Source organism: Podarcis tiliguerta (genome assembly GCF_965153285.1).
Source record: "Podarcis tiliguerta genome assembly, chromosome: 10".
NCBI classification, from domain to species: domain Eukaryota; kingdom Metazoa; phylum Chordata; class Lepidosauria; order Squamata; family Lacertidae; genus Podarcis; species Podarcis tiliguerta.
In genome coordinates this window covers 69,021,888-69,038,155 of record NC_139543.1, presented here as the reverse complement: position 1 = coordinate 69,038,155, position 16,268 = coordinate 69,021,888, and the positions used below count along the sequence as shown (strand labels likewise).

The 16,268-nt window shown below is 46.6% G+C and overlaps 1 protein-coding gene across 2 annotated transcripts in view; it reads right to left on the bottom strand.

Annotated features, from left to right (window-relative positions):
- COPG2 (COPI coat complex subunit gamma 2) overlaps positions 1-12,536 on the bottom strand; it is a 42,545-nt gene extending 30,009 nt beyond the window's left edge. The window contains exons 1-8 of one of the 2 annotated variants that reach the window (XM_083401919.1): positions 12,277-12,536; positions 7,749-7,801; positions 6,532-6,612; positions 5,099-5,170; positions 4,201-4,280; positions 3,487-3,562; positions 2,662-2,754; positions 490-576 (exon numbers count right to left, since the gene is read on the bottom strand). In XM_083401919.1, coding sequence (XP_083258045.1) covers positions 490-576; positions 2,662-2,754; positions 3,487-3,562; positions 4,201-4,280; positions 5,099-5,170; positions 6,532-6,612; positions 7,749-7,801; positions 12,277-12,313 — 579 coding nt within the window. In that variant the 5' untranslated portion in view covers positions 12,314-12,536. Of the gene's footprint in view, positions 1-489; positions 577-2,661; positions 2,755-3,486; positions 3,563-4,200; positions 4,281-5,098; positions 5,171-6,531; positions 6,613-7,748; positions 7,802-11,912; positions 12,006-12,276 lie in introns of those variants that run through there. The other variant, XM_083401918.1, reaches the window with a different exon arrangement.
- Positions 12,537-16,268: the final 3,732 nt, after the last annotated feature.

Genomic DNA, 16,268 nt, shown 5'->3' with positions numbered 1-16,268 from the left:
ATTGCTTTTTCAAATGAAGCTACTCTGAAGTACTTATACAAATAGGCTCAATCCACAAAAGCTTATGCTATCATAAAATGTGTTATACTCTTTAAGGTGCCGCAGGAATACAGTCATACCTTGGAATCTGTTGCGGAAGTCCGTTTGACTTCCAAAATGTTCGGAAACCAAAACGCGCCTTCTGATTGGCTGCAGGAAGCCCCTGAAGCCAATGGGAAGCCCTGTTGGATGTTCGGCTTCCAAAAATAGTTCACAAACCGCAACAGTCACTTCTGGGTTTGCGCATTTGGAAGCCAAAACGTCAGAGCACCAAGGCGTTCTAAAACCAAGATACGGCTGTATTTGCTGCAGCAGACTAATGCACAGACTCCTCTGGAAAGGGGGGGGGGGGAGTTATTTAACCACATCATGTATTACAACTGCACAAAGCCAATTCAAACCACCTGCAGTGCCAAAAGCATGTATTCAAGGAAGGCGGAAGCATCGTACCTGCACCATGATGTTGTCACTGGAAGCAGCCTCCTGGGCTTCATTGATCCACCGTTTGACCACATCATAGTTGATCTTCATCATGTGCTGGAAATAATGGCCGAGAATCAATAACACTAGCCCTGCTCCTATCCTGGCACCAACCAAGTTTAGCGGGTACCAACCTGTTTAGCAGGTAGTTTAAACCCAGTAGCATATTACTGTGGCTGAAGAGATCAGAAGGACAATGATTACACTTTAGGAAGGCTTTTCTGGAGTAGGTCACCTGAGTGCTGCCGTCCCAAAAGTAGGGGATGCACCAGACCTTCAAAAAGCACATAGAGCTGAAAGAGGAAGTGTGGAAAAACGCTCCTCTTTCAAGTTCCTTTTTCATCTTTATGGGGAGGGTGGAGAGGCAGAGAGCCTTCTCAGCAGTGGCACCCTCCCATCAGATGTCAAGGAGATGAAGAACTACACAACTTTTAGAAGACAGCTGAAGGCAGCCCTGTACTGGAAAGTTTTTAAATTACGTTTTTATATATGTTGGAAGCCGCCCAGAGTAGCTGGTGCAAGCCAGCCATATGGGCAGGATAAAAATAATAAAATTATTATTCATACAGTGGCACCTCTGGTTGCAAATGGGATCCATTTTGGAGGACCGTTCGCAACATGAAAAGAGTGCAACCCCCAGCGGTGAGTCTGCGCATGCGCGGGTTGCGAATTGCCGCTTCTGCGCATGACGTCATTTTGCACGTCTGCGCATGCGCGAGCGGCGAAACTCGGAAGTAACCCTTTCCAGTACTTCCGGGTCGCCGCAGGATGTAACCTGAAAGAACGTAACATGAAGCAAACGTAACATGAGGCGTGACTGTAATAATATGGGGCCAGTTCAGAGGCTTCATAGACACCAGGGCAATTCTAGGCATCACTCTAGCAAACCCAAGATTAGGGAATGCCAGAGCTGTAGCTCAGCAGTAGAGCATCTGCTTAGGATGCAGAAGGTGCCAGGTTCAATTCCTGGCATCTCCAGGTAGGCCTGGGAAGGTCCTCCACCTGAAACCCTGGAGAGGTGCTGCCAGTCAGTGTAGGAAGAACTGAGCTAGATGGACCAAGGGCCTAACTCAGCATAAGGCAGCTTCATGTGTAAACTGTGGAGAAGGAGGTTTAGCAACTAGTCGGCAACGTTTTCTTTTGGGGTTTGCTTAATTCTGTGTCCAGGACGGCTGTCTGCCAGCTCCATCTGGTACGCAGGCTCAGACCCTACTTGCCTGCGGACTGTCTTGCCAGAGTGGTGCATGCTCTAGTTATCTCCCGCTTGGACTACTGCAATGCGCTCTACGTGGGGCTACCTTTGAAGGTCTCGGAAACTGCAATTAATCCAGAATGCGGCAGCTAGACTGGTGACTGGGAGCGGCCGCCGGGACCACATAACACCGGTCCTGAGAGATTTGCATTGGCTCCCTCTACGTTTCTGAGCACAATTCAAAGTGTTGGTGCTGACCTTGAAAGCCCTAAATGGCCTCGGTCCTGTTTACCTGAAGGAGCGTCTCCACCCCTATCGTTCAGCCCAAACACTGAGGTCCAGCTCCGAGGGCCTTCTGGCGGTTCCCTCATTGCAAGAATTGAGGTTACAGGGAACCAGGCAGAGGGCCTTCGCGGTAGCGGCGCCCGCCCTGTGGAACGCCCTCCCTTCAGATGTGAAGGAAATAAGCAGCTATCTTCTTTTTAAAAGACATCTGAAGGCAGCCCTGTTTAGGGAAGTTTTTAATATTTAATGCTCTATTGTTTTTAACACTTGATCGGAAGCCGCCCAGAGTGGCTGGGGAAACTCAGCCAGATGGGTGGGGTATAAATAATAAATTATTATTATGATGATTATTTCTCGTATTTTAAAATCCTGCAAAGCTGGGGCAGCAAGGGGGAATTGGAATTACTGCCGGAGCAAGGGAGGAGGACGGTGGCAGGAACCCCAGCCAGGCATTGAGAATGTCAGTGGTTCCCAGCAAAGCACTTTGCTGCAAAATTGGACAGGGCAGGAAGGACCCAGAAAGCAGAAGACAGTGCGCAACATGACCAAGTCAATAAAGAGGCAGAAGGTGGCCTGGCTACCAAGATATCGACAAGTCGGAGCTGCTCGGGTCTGCCCAGTCCCTGAATGTAATCGGATGACAGCAAAGAGATTCCTTCACTTACTAAGGAGGACACCAGCGCTGAACTGGAGACACTGGGGACTTTGTCCACAATGGCTTGCTTCATGTACCTCTCAATGGCCTGCAGCATGGTGCCCTGGGAATCCAGAGAGAGAGAGAACAAGAGGTACCAACACAGAGAGACTCCAGAGATACCAACACAGAGAATGTTATCTTCTTGAGATTGTTCTCCCAAGTTCAGGCAGAACCTGATACCTGGTATCGATTCCTAACTAGCTCACTTTCCGTTTTAAAATAAAAGCTTCTAGACCTCATGCATGGAAACAGTGTCTGCAAAAAGCTCCAGCGTTCAATAGGTCAAGATTCTGGGCTCTGCACTTTCTTCCATCACTCTTTTCACAGCCTCCCACTATTCTTCCTGAAACACCCCCTGGCCCTTTCTTACCATTTATTGTTTAAAAATAACACCAGGCAGTGGTAACAGCAACAGCAACAACATATTATTTATACCCTGGCTGGTTTTAATAAGTTTTAACTTTTAGGAAAAACATTCCTTAAAAAGCAAAATTGTAGTACTACGTTAAGTAGGCAACACGGGCTAATGTGCCAAGCTTAGTATGTACAGATATTTGTGTGGGTGAGAAAACCCATTAGAATCCCATTCATAAAACTGCTCTCTCCTGTTTCTGTCTGTGCACAGCTGTAGGGGAAGCGGAACAGCCAATGAAAGCTCAGATAACCAGGTTACCATCAGGATAATGGTAATCATCACATTATTATTCAACTCTTGCTGGAAAACAGACAGCACTAAACTTAAACAAATGGGTATAGCAAGACCCCTTTCATGGCTGAAGAATTTGATACTTACATCCGTGATTCTACAGAGGGCTCTGATAGCAGGGCCTCGGTACACATCCTCTTTCCCAGTCATGTCTTTGGTCAGGCTAGAAGAGTTAAGACAAGCTTCTGTTAACACAGACCTTTTGCAGAAAACAGGTGGACTTGGCTTCAATTCTGGGGCAGCCCCTGAAGAAAGCTTGGAGGCTTCAATTGGTTCAAAATGGGGCAACCACACTTTTGTCTGGCACTAGCAGGTCAGTTTAAATGTGAGACACTTCCTACCCCTACAGCAGCTTATGTTCACCTATATTTTTAGAAACACCCCCCCTGAGGCTGTAAACGCACATATAAAAATGTAAAGTCTACATTTGACCAAGATGCAATTGCAAATATCAAGGAAGTGAAACCTGCACCATTCTAGCTGTTATTGTAGTGCAACTCCCATTATCTCTGGCCACGCTAGGTGGGGCTGATGGGATTTGGAGTCCCTCAATGTCTGGAGGGACTGCATCTGGCGTATATTGTACCAGTCAGTCAACTCATCAGGAAGCAAACACAAGGGGCACTCAGTGTTTTTGCAAGGTGTATGAAACGGTGGTTAGAGGTGGCACAACAGAGTTCACACCATAACATGATAGGAGGGACTTAAGTCTTACTGACTGGAGCCAGATCCTCCACACCCAACCAAATGCCCGGGGAAAGACTCGAGAGTCACCATTCACTGAAACAAGAACATCAGTACCTGCTAGTGACAATGATGACATCCTCCGAAATGTTGGCCATCTCTTTGATGGTAAGGTAACACATTCTCCTTAATGTTTGCTGTGGAAAGGGCAAGATAACAGTAAGTGTCACCCCCCAGGAAGTTAGCCATGGGAACACCAACTTTCATCAAAGGTATGAGGATACCCAGCTCTACCTCTCGTTTAAATCAGAACCAGTGAAGGCGGTGAAGGTCCTGGGTGAGTGTCTGGAGGCGGTTGGAGGATGGATGGCGGCTAATAGATTGAGGTTGAATCCTGACAACACAGAAGTACTGTTTCTGGGGGACAGGGGGCGGGTGGGTGTGGAGGACTCCCTGGTCCTGAATGGGGTAACTGTGCCCCTGAAGGACCAGGTGCGCAGCCTGGGAGTCATTTTGGACTCACAGCTGTCCATGGAGGTGCAGGTTAATTCTGTGTCAAGGGCAGCTGTCTACCAGCTTCATTTGGTATGCAGGCTGTGAACCTGGCCTGCTTGCGCACTGTCTCACCAGAGTGGTTTATGTCTTGGTTATCTCCTGCTTGGACTACTGCAATGTGTTCTATGTGGAGCTACCTTTGAAGGTGACTCGGAAACTATAGCTAATCCAGAAACGGCAGCTAGACTGGTGACTGGGAGCGGCCACCAAGACCACATAACACTGGTCCCAAAGGATCTACATTGGATCCCAGCACAAGAAAAAAGAAGCAAATTCCCACCACCACCTAATCTGTACTGCTGCCTTTTACATTTTTCTGCAAAATTCAGAAATGTTCTGTCATGAAGCTGCTTTGCATCCCACACAATAATATATATATTTTTAAATCCTCTACAGCCCATTATGCAACCAGAGACACAGGCAGAGGGGAAACCCCTTTCTTGGAGCATTGGGAACTTACATCATTTGACTGAAACAATCTTGTCATTGCAAAGAAGGCCTCTGTGGCTTCTGTTGTTCCAAAATGTTCACCCTAGAGAGAAGCGAATTAATATGTGACAAAAATTAAGCCAGCGTATATGAAAAGCTGACAATGTTCCACTAAGACCTGCTTTTAGCTCCAGAGATCACTTTCAGCCATGCTCATCACAGGTGATCCCAGGACGATTTAATGCTTGCCTCTTGAGTGGGATTCTCTGCCATGTGACCCTGATTCTCATCTGCCAATGCAGGGAAGCCCCAGCCTTGACCTCCCCATCCACCACCCATTAACCTTTCCGAACTCTTCTTAATTAGCAAGTTTGTTTTATAAACTGTGCAGTTTTATGTGTGATATACAGTGCTGTTTTCTCTTTACCTAGTTTTTAGGAAATGATTTATGTTCTGGTTCGTATTTGTTCTTGTTCTCATGTGAACTGCTTAAGAGAGCATTACTATATCAAGCGTTAAAGGTAAAGGGACCCCTGACAGTTAGGTCTTTCATTCGGGAGCTTCAAAAGCTTTCTTCTGCCTGAACGTCACAGCGACCGATGCCAACAGACATCGGCACACTTAGGGATCCGCAGAGTTTGCGCAGCTTGCATAACAGACCTCAGCAACTCAGCTTTTTGGCTAATCTACTTTATTTACCGTATTTTTCGCCCCATAGGACGCACCGGCCCATAGGACGCACCAAGTTTTTTGGGAGGTAATAAAGAAAAAAAAATTTATTTCCCCCCCAGGCGCTTGTGGGGCCGGCAGTGGAGAGAAGCGCTCTTCTCCCCACCGCCCGCCTGCAGACCAGGTCTGGGGACAGTGGGAAGACGCGCTGCGCCTCCCCGCTGTCCCCGGAGCTTGCGGGGCAGGCAGCGGGGAGAAGCATGCATCTGCCCGCCGTCAGCCTCCAAACCACATCAGGAGACAATGGGATGGCAGCGTTCCGCCTCCCCGCTGTCCCCCGACCTTGTGGGGCTGGTGCTGCGGCTCTCCTGAAGCCTGGAGAGCGAGAGGGGTTGGTGCGCACCGACCCCTCTCGCTCTCCAGGCTTCAGCGAAAGCCTGCATTCGCCCCATAGGACGCACACACATTTCCCCTTCATTTTTGGAGGGGAAAAAGTGCGTCCTATAGGGCGAAAAATACGGTACATATAAACACACATGGAGCACTGCAACATGGCTCCCTCTTTTTCTAGCATCAGACAGCAAAGAGAAAAAGAAGAAAGGACAATAGTCCCACTTCACGGAACACAGTAACACAAACATCCTGTCTCTGTCACTTCCCACTCTGTGGAGTCAAAACATACAACATCATGTGACAGACAAAAATCCCATGACTGCAATCATGGAGCAGGAATTCTAACAGTTTCCTCATTAGCCAAAGGCTGCAGCTCAATTGCACAAAAGCAGCTGCACTTACCTGGTTCAGCAAGTAGAGGATCTTGGTAAGTATATGCAGGCATCTTCTTGGATTTATGGGCGTCTCGTTAAAGATACGCGCCTATGCAAAAGGAACAGGAATTGTGCAGTCAACAAAGACGGATATTAGGAATTTTCATTCTGAAGTTTCCTAAAATTCCTTTTCAACAAAATGGGGGGCGGGAACCAATATGCAGCAAGGACCTCTGGCTGCACAAAATAACCTCTCCCTCTTTTCCTTTACCTGAATCTGTTCGGGGGGGGGGGGGGGGGGCTCTCAATCTTCTGGAGCAGATTTGGTGCAAGAGGAGAGGGAAGGGAAATTGCACAAAGATAAACCCTTGTACTAATGGTATTATTTTGTTGGATACAACCCACTATTTCCTTCTGGCTCTAATCACAGATAAACCCAGAAAGCTTCACTTGGCAAGGTCTTGCTTCTACTTTTGGGAAGAGCCCTCAGAGCATCTCTGCTCAGCGGCCAATGCAAGGTTATAACCCAAGACCCAAAGTCTCCACACACAAGGGTATCTTTTTATATTAAGGATTCAGTTTCTAGAGTCTCCAAGAAAGGGGAGGTTTCTTGCACCACACATCACTTATCCCTGTTCCAAGATATTTTAGAAACTATGCAGGCAGGCAACACCCCAATTGTATAGAGATGCCCAAGGTGCAATAAGACAAGGCTGACACCCATATAGCACCCCTATGGCTGATGATCCCACGGCATACTCATTGTTGTGGTTCACATGTCCAAGCCCGAGATGCATATAAATTAGTTCACGCCCTCTTATCCATCCCATGTACCCATTTCTCCAGCTCAGGCTGCCATCTTTCTTTAAGGAAACATGGTGGTTGGGGTTGAGACGCCAGCTGCTTCCAGACATACCAAAGGAAGGTGCAGCAACATCTTGGGCAGCCACAGAAAGGGAAGTTGCAGAGACTCAGTAGACCTACAGCGGCCCCCCAAAGAATCAGAGCCCTAGACATCCACAGACTCTAGCCTGCAAATCCCAAACTTGATTTCAAAAAAGAGAGCTCTTATAGGGCAGGGTTTCTCAAACTTGGATCTCCAGCTGTTTTTGGACTACAACTCCCATCATCCCTAGCTAGCAGGACCAGTGGTCAGGGATGATGGGAACTGTAGTCCAAAAACAGCTGGAGACCCAAGTTTGGGAAATCCTGGAATGGGGAATTTATAGAAAGGTGTAGTCATACCTCCTGGAGGACAGAACTCTTTTCCAAATGCTGGAAGGGGTTGGAGCCGCTACCTGAAAAACAAAACACAATGTTGGCAGGGGACCAGATGCCAGCCACAAAATACATTGATGACAATTCTGTATGTCGTTTTTAAACTGTGTTCGGAGGAACTCAGGGCTTCCCTAGAAACTTACCTTCCTGAGAAGGTCAGTAATAGTGGACGAATACCCCTGAAAAATACTTTGCCTCATCACAAGTGATCTTTCTCTGAACTGTACAACTCCACAGGAGTGTTGAGGGAAGAAGCCAATGATACAGAACCTGTTGCCCTGATATTGTAGGACTCCAACTCCGATCCGCCCCAGCCAACATTACTATTACCGTATTGGCCTGAATATAAGCCTCACTTTGCCCCCCAAATTCCAACTGTGAAAAGTTAAAGTGCGGCTTATATTTGCGACCTTACGGTATGCAGCCAGGAGCATGGGGCAAACAATGCCAGGAGCATGTAGTTCCCCGTCCTCTTCCCTATGGCCGGAAAAGGAAAGAGCGAGGAAAAGGAAAGGCCTCTGACTCCACCCCCACGCAGTACGCAGCCAGAAGCAGCAAGGCTCCAATACTTTGGCCACCTCATGAGAAGATTCCCTGGAAAAGACCCTGATGTTGGGAAAGATGGAGGGCACAAGGAGAAGGGGACGACAGAGGACGAGATGGTGGGACAGTGTTCTTGAAGAGACCAGCATGAGTTTGACCAAACTGCGGGAGGCAGTGGAAGACAGGAGTGCCTGGCGTGTTCTGGTCCAGGGGGTCATGAAAAGTTGGACACGACTAAACAACAACAATAACATATTCAGGTATTTTTTCTTCCCCCCATCAATTTTAAAGGTGCGGCTTATATTCAGTATTAGTACCACAATTCATTACCTGCCCTTCACCCTACATTCCCAGGGTGGGTTACAACAATTCAATCAATGTTCAAAACAATTTAAAGCAACTTAATGCATGGCCACTGGCAAGGGATGATGGGAGTTGTAGTCCAGCAACGAAAAAGCAAGTATGGTGTGCAAGGAACGTGAGAAGAGCTCTGCAGCTGGATGAGGCCCAAGGCTCAACTCAAGACCAGCATCCTGTCCTCACCCTGGCCAGCCAAGATGCCACTTTCGAGAAGCCCACACAAGCAGGGCCTGAGTGCCACAGAATTTCCCCACCTGTGATTTCCAACAACAGGAAATCAGAAGCATGCTGAGCCCGACAGGGAAAGCCGAGAATACCTGCCTCCTTACCTGCCATGGCTTATTTATTTATTTCATAAAACTTACACATCGCTTGAGGGTAAAAGAAAAACCTCAAAGCGGTTTACAAAAGGTAAAACAGTAAAACCAAGAAAGGTTCACAATCCTACTAAAACAGATTAAAATTACCTGAATTTTCTAAGCATCTGAGTAGGCTTGTCTGAACAGGAATGTTTTTGCAGGAGCTGATAAGAGTACAGTGAAGGCAACCTGCCTGAATGCAAAATGCAGGGATTGCCAAAGTGTGGGCAACTGCCATACTAAACTTATAAGAAACTGCTGCTTGCCCGCCTCCCTGGAAGTCACAAATTTATGGATGTACCTTATTTCTTTGACAGATTTACAGGACTTGTATTTTTTTTTTTTTTGCAAGGAAGTGACCTGTGCTGTAATTCTTTCCATCCTTTCCCCCTTCTCTTCAAACTCCTGAATGCAAATTGTCAGCCACTGTAAACGGGAAACTCTATTCCCCCCTCCCTGTTTCCGTGTTCCTTTTTTCTTAAGTTACATATGTTTGCTTGTATACCTATTTAATAAACATGCAGGCGATTAACAGCACACCCACCCACCCACGTCGGTCTGCTGTTGTCTGTCTTTGATTTACAGAATCACAGAATCTTAAGAGTTGGAAGGGACCACAAGGGAACGCAGGAATCGTTATGTCACTGTCTGGTTTTAATGTTTCCAATATTGTTTGTTAACTGCTGTGATACATCTTTACGGACACAGAGGTGGCAAAATTAAACAAACAACAATAATTTATTACTACTATTTTATTATTATTTTAAAAATAGCTGCTTATGTGTTAGGCTTGGAGCACTGGGAGACTGTTACTTGTTTTATTTAAATAAATATTTACAAAGCGCACATCGTGTGGGGTTCACAGTACAAAAACCACAAAAACACACAATGTAATGGCAAACCTCTCATGCAGCCCCTGCTTGGGTGACCATTGGGCAAGGCTGGCTACAAACCGCTGTGATATAAAATACAGTGGTACCTTGGTTCTCAAATGCTTTGGTTCTCAAACTCTGAAAACCCGGAAGTGTTCTGGTTTTCGAATGTTTTTCGGAAGCCGCACATCCGATGCAGCTGTCGGCTATTGTTTCCAGGGCACCTGCACCAATCAGAAGCTGTGCCTTGGTTTTCGAACATTTTGGAAGTCAAAAGGACTTCTGGAATGGATTAAGTTTGGCGCTTTTGTTTTTGCTGTTTATTTTGCATTTTTGTTTTTGGGGCTTTTTCAGTTAATTAGTTTTTGTGATTGTGTGGAACCCAGTTCAGCTACCAATTGATTGCGTGACTGTGGAAATGGATAAAAGCCCCCCATCCAAACAATGACTATCATCCGCGCAGGTAAGAAAATATTAGTAATTTTAATTTTTATCATCTACAATACTGTCTTATTTATTTTATAGTACAGTACATTGATTATTGCTTTCATTTTATGGATCAATGATCTCATTACATAGTAAATTTCATGTTAAATGGCTGTTTTAGGGGTTGAAGGAAAGTCTCCACCCCGATCGTTCTGCCCGGACACTGAGGTCCATCTCCAAGGGCCTTCTGGAGGTTCCCTCCCTGCGAGAAGCCAAGTTACAGGGAACCAGGCAGAGGGCCTTCTCGGTAGTGGCGCCCGCCCTGTGGAACGCCCTCCCACCATATGTTAAAAAGAAAAACAACTATCAGACTTTTAGAAGACATCTGAAGGCAGCCCTGTTTAGGGAAGCTTTTAATGTTTAATAGACTATTGTATTTTAATATTCTGTTGAAAGCCGCCCAGAGTGGCTGGGGAAACCCATCCAGAAGGACAGGCTATAATTAATATATTATTAATTATAATAATTAATAAAGGCTATAATTAATATATTATTATTATTCTGTTGGAAGCCGCCCAGAGTGGCTGGGAAAACCCAGCCAGATGGGTGGGGTATAAATAATAAATTATTACTATTGTTGTTGTTTTTAAAAGTCGGATTAGTTCATTTTGCATTACTTTCTGCGGGAAAGCGTGCCTTAGTTTTGAAACGCTTTGGTTTTGGAACAGACTTCTGGAACGGATTAAGTTTAAGAACCAAGGTACCACTGTAATACACATAATAATAACAATAATAATAATAATAATAATTTGTACCCCGCCCATCTGACTGGGTTTGCAACTCTCTCCTGGTGTATTGATAACTATTATTATTATTACTACCATTATTATTATTTATTTGTACCCTGCCCATCTGGCTGGGTTTCCCCAGCCACTCTGGCCAGCTTCCACAAAGACCAAAATTATACTAAGATGTTACACATTCAAAACCTCCCTGAACAGGAAACAAACACATAAAATCAATAAAACCATTGTTATTTTGTTGTTGTTATTATTATTATTGGAAGAAATAGCCGCTTGTGTATTGGACGCGGGGCCGGGGGAGCATTATTTGTTCTGTTTTAAATAACTTTCCACAGGGCGCCCTCCATCCAAGTCCGTAAAAGGTTGGATTTGTGAAGAATTAAGTTTGTTGATATTGTTTATCTGTTTATTGTTCCCTCCCCCCCCTTTCTTTTTCTGTTTTTTGTGTATCATTTTGCTTTGTGGTCTGTGTTATCACTGTGGAAAATCTAATTAAAAAAATATTTTTTAAAAAAAGACGACCAAAATTACACTAAGATGTCACAAATGAAAAACGTCCCTGAACAGGAAACAAACACCTAAAATCAATAAAACATTGTTATTTTGTTGTTGTGGTTATTATTATTATTGGAAGAAAGAGCCGCTTGTGTATTGGACGCGGGGCCGGGAGACCATTATTTGTTCTGTTTTAAATAACTTTCCACAGGGCGCCCTTCATCCAAGCCCGCAGCCTAATGGCCAAAATTCCCCTCAGGCGCCCTCACCTACCTCGCGGGGTTGTTGTGAGGAGAAAATGGGGCATGGGAGGAACCATAGGCGCCACCTCGGAGGGGGGTGCCAGGGGGAAAACCTGGAAAGGCCCACCCCTGAAAAAGGCCTTTGGTACGATCCAGAAGGGCCTCTTCACACTACCATCTCCACCCCCCTTTCCCTCGTCCTGAAGTGGTAGCGCCCGCGCCCCCCCCCCTTTTAAACCGTTTTAAACCGTCCCGAGCCAGTGGGCGGGGCAAGCGCCCTCCGGCGCCGCTACGGGGCTTCCGGCCCACCTGCGGAAGGGGCAGCCTACCCTGCCTAGCAACGGGGCCTAGCTTGAGGGTCGGCGCCCGACCACCCTTCACCGGGGCTTTCTTACCCGACTCCTCATCCTTCTTGTCGAACTTCTTGATCATGGCGGCGGCGGCGGCCGGGTAAGCTCCTCTCCTGCCGCTTTACCTCAGCCTACACGCTCGCGGCCCTGGGGAGGAAGTCCCGCCCGCGAGGCCTTACTTCTCTGCGGCGCCATTGGCTGGCGGGGCCGCCGGTCAAAGGTGGGCGGGGCCACGCCCGCTCTTCTCCCTCAGACAGCTGACGGGCGACGCCGGCCGTCGAGAGGAGGAAGTACGGGTCCTCATTTGCATAGGGCACGCCCAGCTGTAGCCACGCCCCCTTATACAGCTGATGGGAGGGGCAGCGAGCGAGCGAGCAGCGCGCTGCTTAAAGAGACAGCGGCCCTAATAAGAGGGAAGTTGCTTTTTGCAGCTGCGGGTGGGATTTTAAACGTGGGATGACGTCATACCCTCCAACCACTAAATAATATTAAACCCTTTGGCTTCCAGTAGCTCTTTACTTTTGCCAACATACTTTTGCCGTATAGTTAATTTTCCCAGTAGTGATGTATGGAAGTGAGAGCTGGACCATCAAGAAGGCTGATCGCCGAAGAACTGATGCTTTTGAATTCTGGTGCTGGAGGAGACTCTTGAGAGTCCCATGGACTGCAAGAAGATCAAACCTCTCCATTCTGAAGGAAATCAGCCCTGAGTGCTCACTGGAAGGACAGATCCTGAAGCTGAGGCTCCAAGACTTTGGCCACCTCATGAGAAGACTCCCTGGAAAAGACCCTGATGTTGGGAAAGATGGAGGGCACAAGGAGAAGGGGACAACAGAGGACGAGATGGTTGGATGGTGTTCTCGAAGCTACCAGCATGAGTTTGACCAAACTGCGAGAGGCAGTGGAAGACAGGAGTGCCTGGTGTGCTCTGGTCCAGGGGGTCACGAAGAGGTGGACACGACTAAACGACTAAACAACAACGAGCTCTTTACTTAAAACTTTGCTCATAATTCTTGTTCCTTTTTCTTTTTTTACATTTAAATTCGGCTTACAGCTGGAGACAGACCTTGTGGGGCTGCTGTTTTCAAAAAACTATTGAAAGTAACATATTCGTGTTTCAATGATCAGTCACGACCAGGCATAGGCAAACTCGGCCCTCCAGATGTTTTTGGGACTACAACTCCCATCATCCCTAGCTAACAGGACCAGTGGTCAGGGATGATGGGAGTTGTAGTCCCAAAACATCTGGAGGGCCGTTTGCCTATGCCTGGTCGTGACTGTTTCTTCATCCAAGCCCTCTTCCGCTCAACCTGAAATCTGATCTCAGCAGAGGCTCATCGGGTTCGTATCTGCAGCTGCAGACTTTGTGGCTTTAATAATAATAATAATAATAATAATAATAATAATTTATTATTTATACCCCACCCATCTGGCAAGACCTACCATGCGGTATCCACAAAAGATCTTCAGCAGCCCCCGGGGATCCCTACCTCTTTCTGAAATTAGACTCAAAATAAGCATTTAGATTTCTCAAACATGGGAGCCACTTACCTGATACTTTGGAGCATATTTTCTTGTACTGCAAGAATTCGCCTTGGGGCGAATTTTTGGCAAAACACTGATTCTCTCTTATTTAATAGTGGGGGAAATCCCAGTGAGCTCAGGAGTGCACAGATGGGGGGCACCCCATTTGACCCCCACAAAAAGCCTGACGGGGACATGATTATCCCACTTAAAATGTTTCATCCGCCTAATACGTTACAGTAAGCACTGCACCGATTTTTATTCCTGAATCGGCCAGGGAAAAAAGCATAAGATGGTAACCAACTCCCTTCCCCTACTGTAAAAGGTAAAGGGACCCCTGACAGTTAAGTCCAGTCACGAACAACTCTGGGATTGCAGCGCGCATCTTGCTTTACAGGCTGAGGGAGCCGGCGTTTGTCCGCAGACAATTTTTCCGGGTCATGTGGCCAGCATGACTGGTGAAACCAGAGCAGTGCACGGAAATGCCATTTACATTCCCGCTGGAGTGGTACCTATTTATCTACTTGCACTGCGTGCTTTCGAACTGCTAGGTTGGTAGGAGCTAGGACTGAACAACGGAAGCTCACCCCGTCGCGGGGATTCGAACCGCCAACCTTCCAATTGGCAAGCCCTAGGCTCAGTGGTTCAGACAACAGCGCCACCCGTGTCCTTCCAGAACTGAGAATCACCTAAATTCATTATTTCCCCTGCATACATCAAGATTTAGGAACAAAAGAATGTCCTCCAGAAACCTTTCCCTAATAATTGCACCTTTAATAATGTAGAGTATAAAAAGCTATAGTGCTTTGTATGCACTGTACTTCCTCTTCCCTTAAGACCCCTCTCCAGATAAATTGCAGCTAACAAGGATTTTTGGCACATCTCCCATCTAGAGACACCGAATACATTGCTTGAAAGGCATAATTATTCTAGGTTAAGTGATACAGGGCAAGTGCTTTTCTTAAAGCGTGTAGATATGTCTTGCGGGGCCAGGCAGAGATCCAGTACTGTACTCTTTCCAAGAATCCCAGTAATCGCCATGGAAAATTGACCAACGGTCTGTCTCCTCTTGTCACAATTGAGGGTTCCTGCCATCAAGCCATCTAAACGAAAACAGTGCTACAAACGGCTAGAAAAAGCCAAGCCCCAAAGGTAATGTTTTTAGAAGGTTTCCATTGAAATGAAAAATTAACAAATTCTAGGCACCCTTACTAAGCAGTAAATCCCATTGAACACAATGGGATTTACAGGTTAACCTGCTTGGTTAACCTCTTGCACGTCCGCACCAAGTGCATTTTTGTGGTTTTTTTAAAAGAGAAATGGCTTCTGAGTAGGGTAGTGACAATTTTTGAGTTTCAACGTCAGTGGCAGCCTCAAGGTTCTCAGACACTCTAAACTCACAGTGAGTGGCAATCCTCAGGTAAGGAGGGTGTTATGTACTGAGTTGAATAGGATCCAAAATGCAGCAGTCTGATTGGTCCTAGAATAATAGGATTCAGAATGCAGCAGTCTGATTGGTCCACAGGAGCCACCCAATCCAGCTCCAGGTGGAAGTGAATCCGCAACCTGATTGGCCTACAGGAGAATCCCGGAATTAGCCAATCACGTGGGGCCCATTGTGTAAATAATGTAGGTAAAGCAAACATTCTGGGGGAACTTCCATTCCTCCTCACCACTATGAGCTGAATAAAGAGCATGAAATCCACTCTCGACTCCGAGTATATTTCAGAGGGGGTGCAGAGTAAGAGAGCTTCCACATATGGCTCCTCAGGACACTAGGCACAGGAGTGAGAGGTCAACTTGAATTCCTTACAAGTCGTGAAAAGACATAAGGCAGGTCTGAAAAGCAGGAGTGATACTTTTACAATTTGTCACCACCTGGGGCGATGACTGGCCTGCGCCAAGTGTGCCATTCCAACACAGAATTTGGCTTTCATTACAAGTACCTAGTCCTCATGATTGCACAGAAATGCAGGGAAGTGCAGGACACTAATGCAGTGTTTTCCAGAGTGTGCTGCACACATCCCAGCAGGGATGCGAAAGGATTTCAAAGGGTAAATGGCAGAATTTCTTTATCATAACATAACTTATAGTGTGTGTGTGTGTGTGTGTGTGTGTGAGAGAGAGAGAGAGAGAGAGAGAGAGAGATTGTATTTGAACTAGTCGAGACAAAGTATTGCGGAAGAACAATGTCAATCAACATCTGATGATTTCCTTCTGCCGGTCCACAATATAAAGTGTCCTTTCATACTGCATCACAGTGTGGTACACTGGTTTGACATCAACTGATAGGAAGCGCCCACAGAGGGTGGTGAATACAGCACAAGATATTATGGGCCGTCCCGTGAATCCACTGGATGAAACAGCGGAAGAACGTTGCCTCAGGAGAGTGAGGAAAATCCTCAGGGATGATTCACACCCTGGCCGGCACTTTCTTGATCTCCTACCCTCAGGCAGAAGATATAGAAGCATGATTAGTCGCGCCAACAGGGTAAAGAACAGCTTCTATCCAT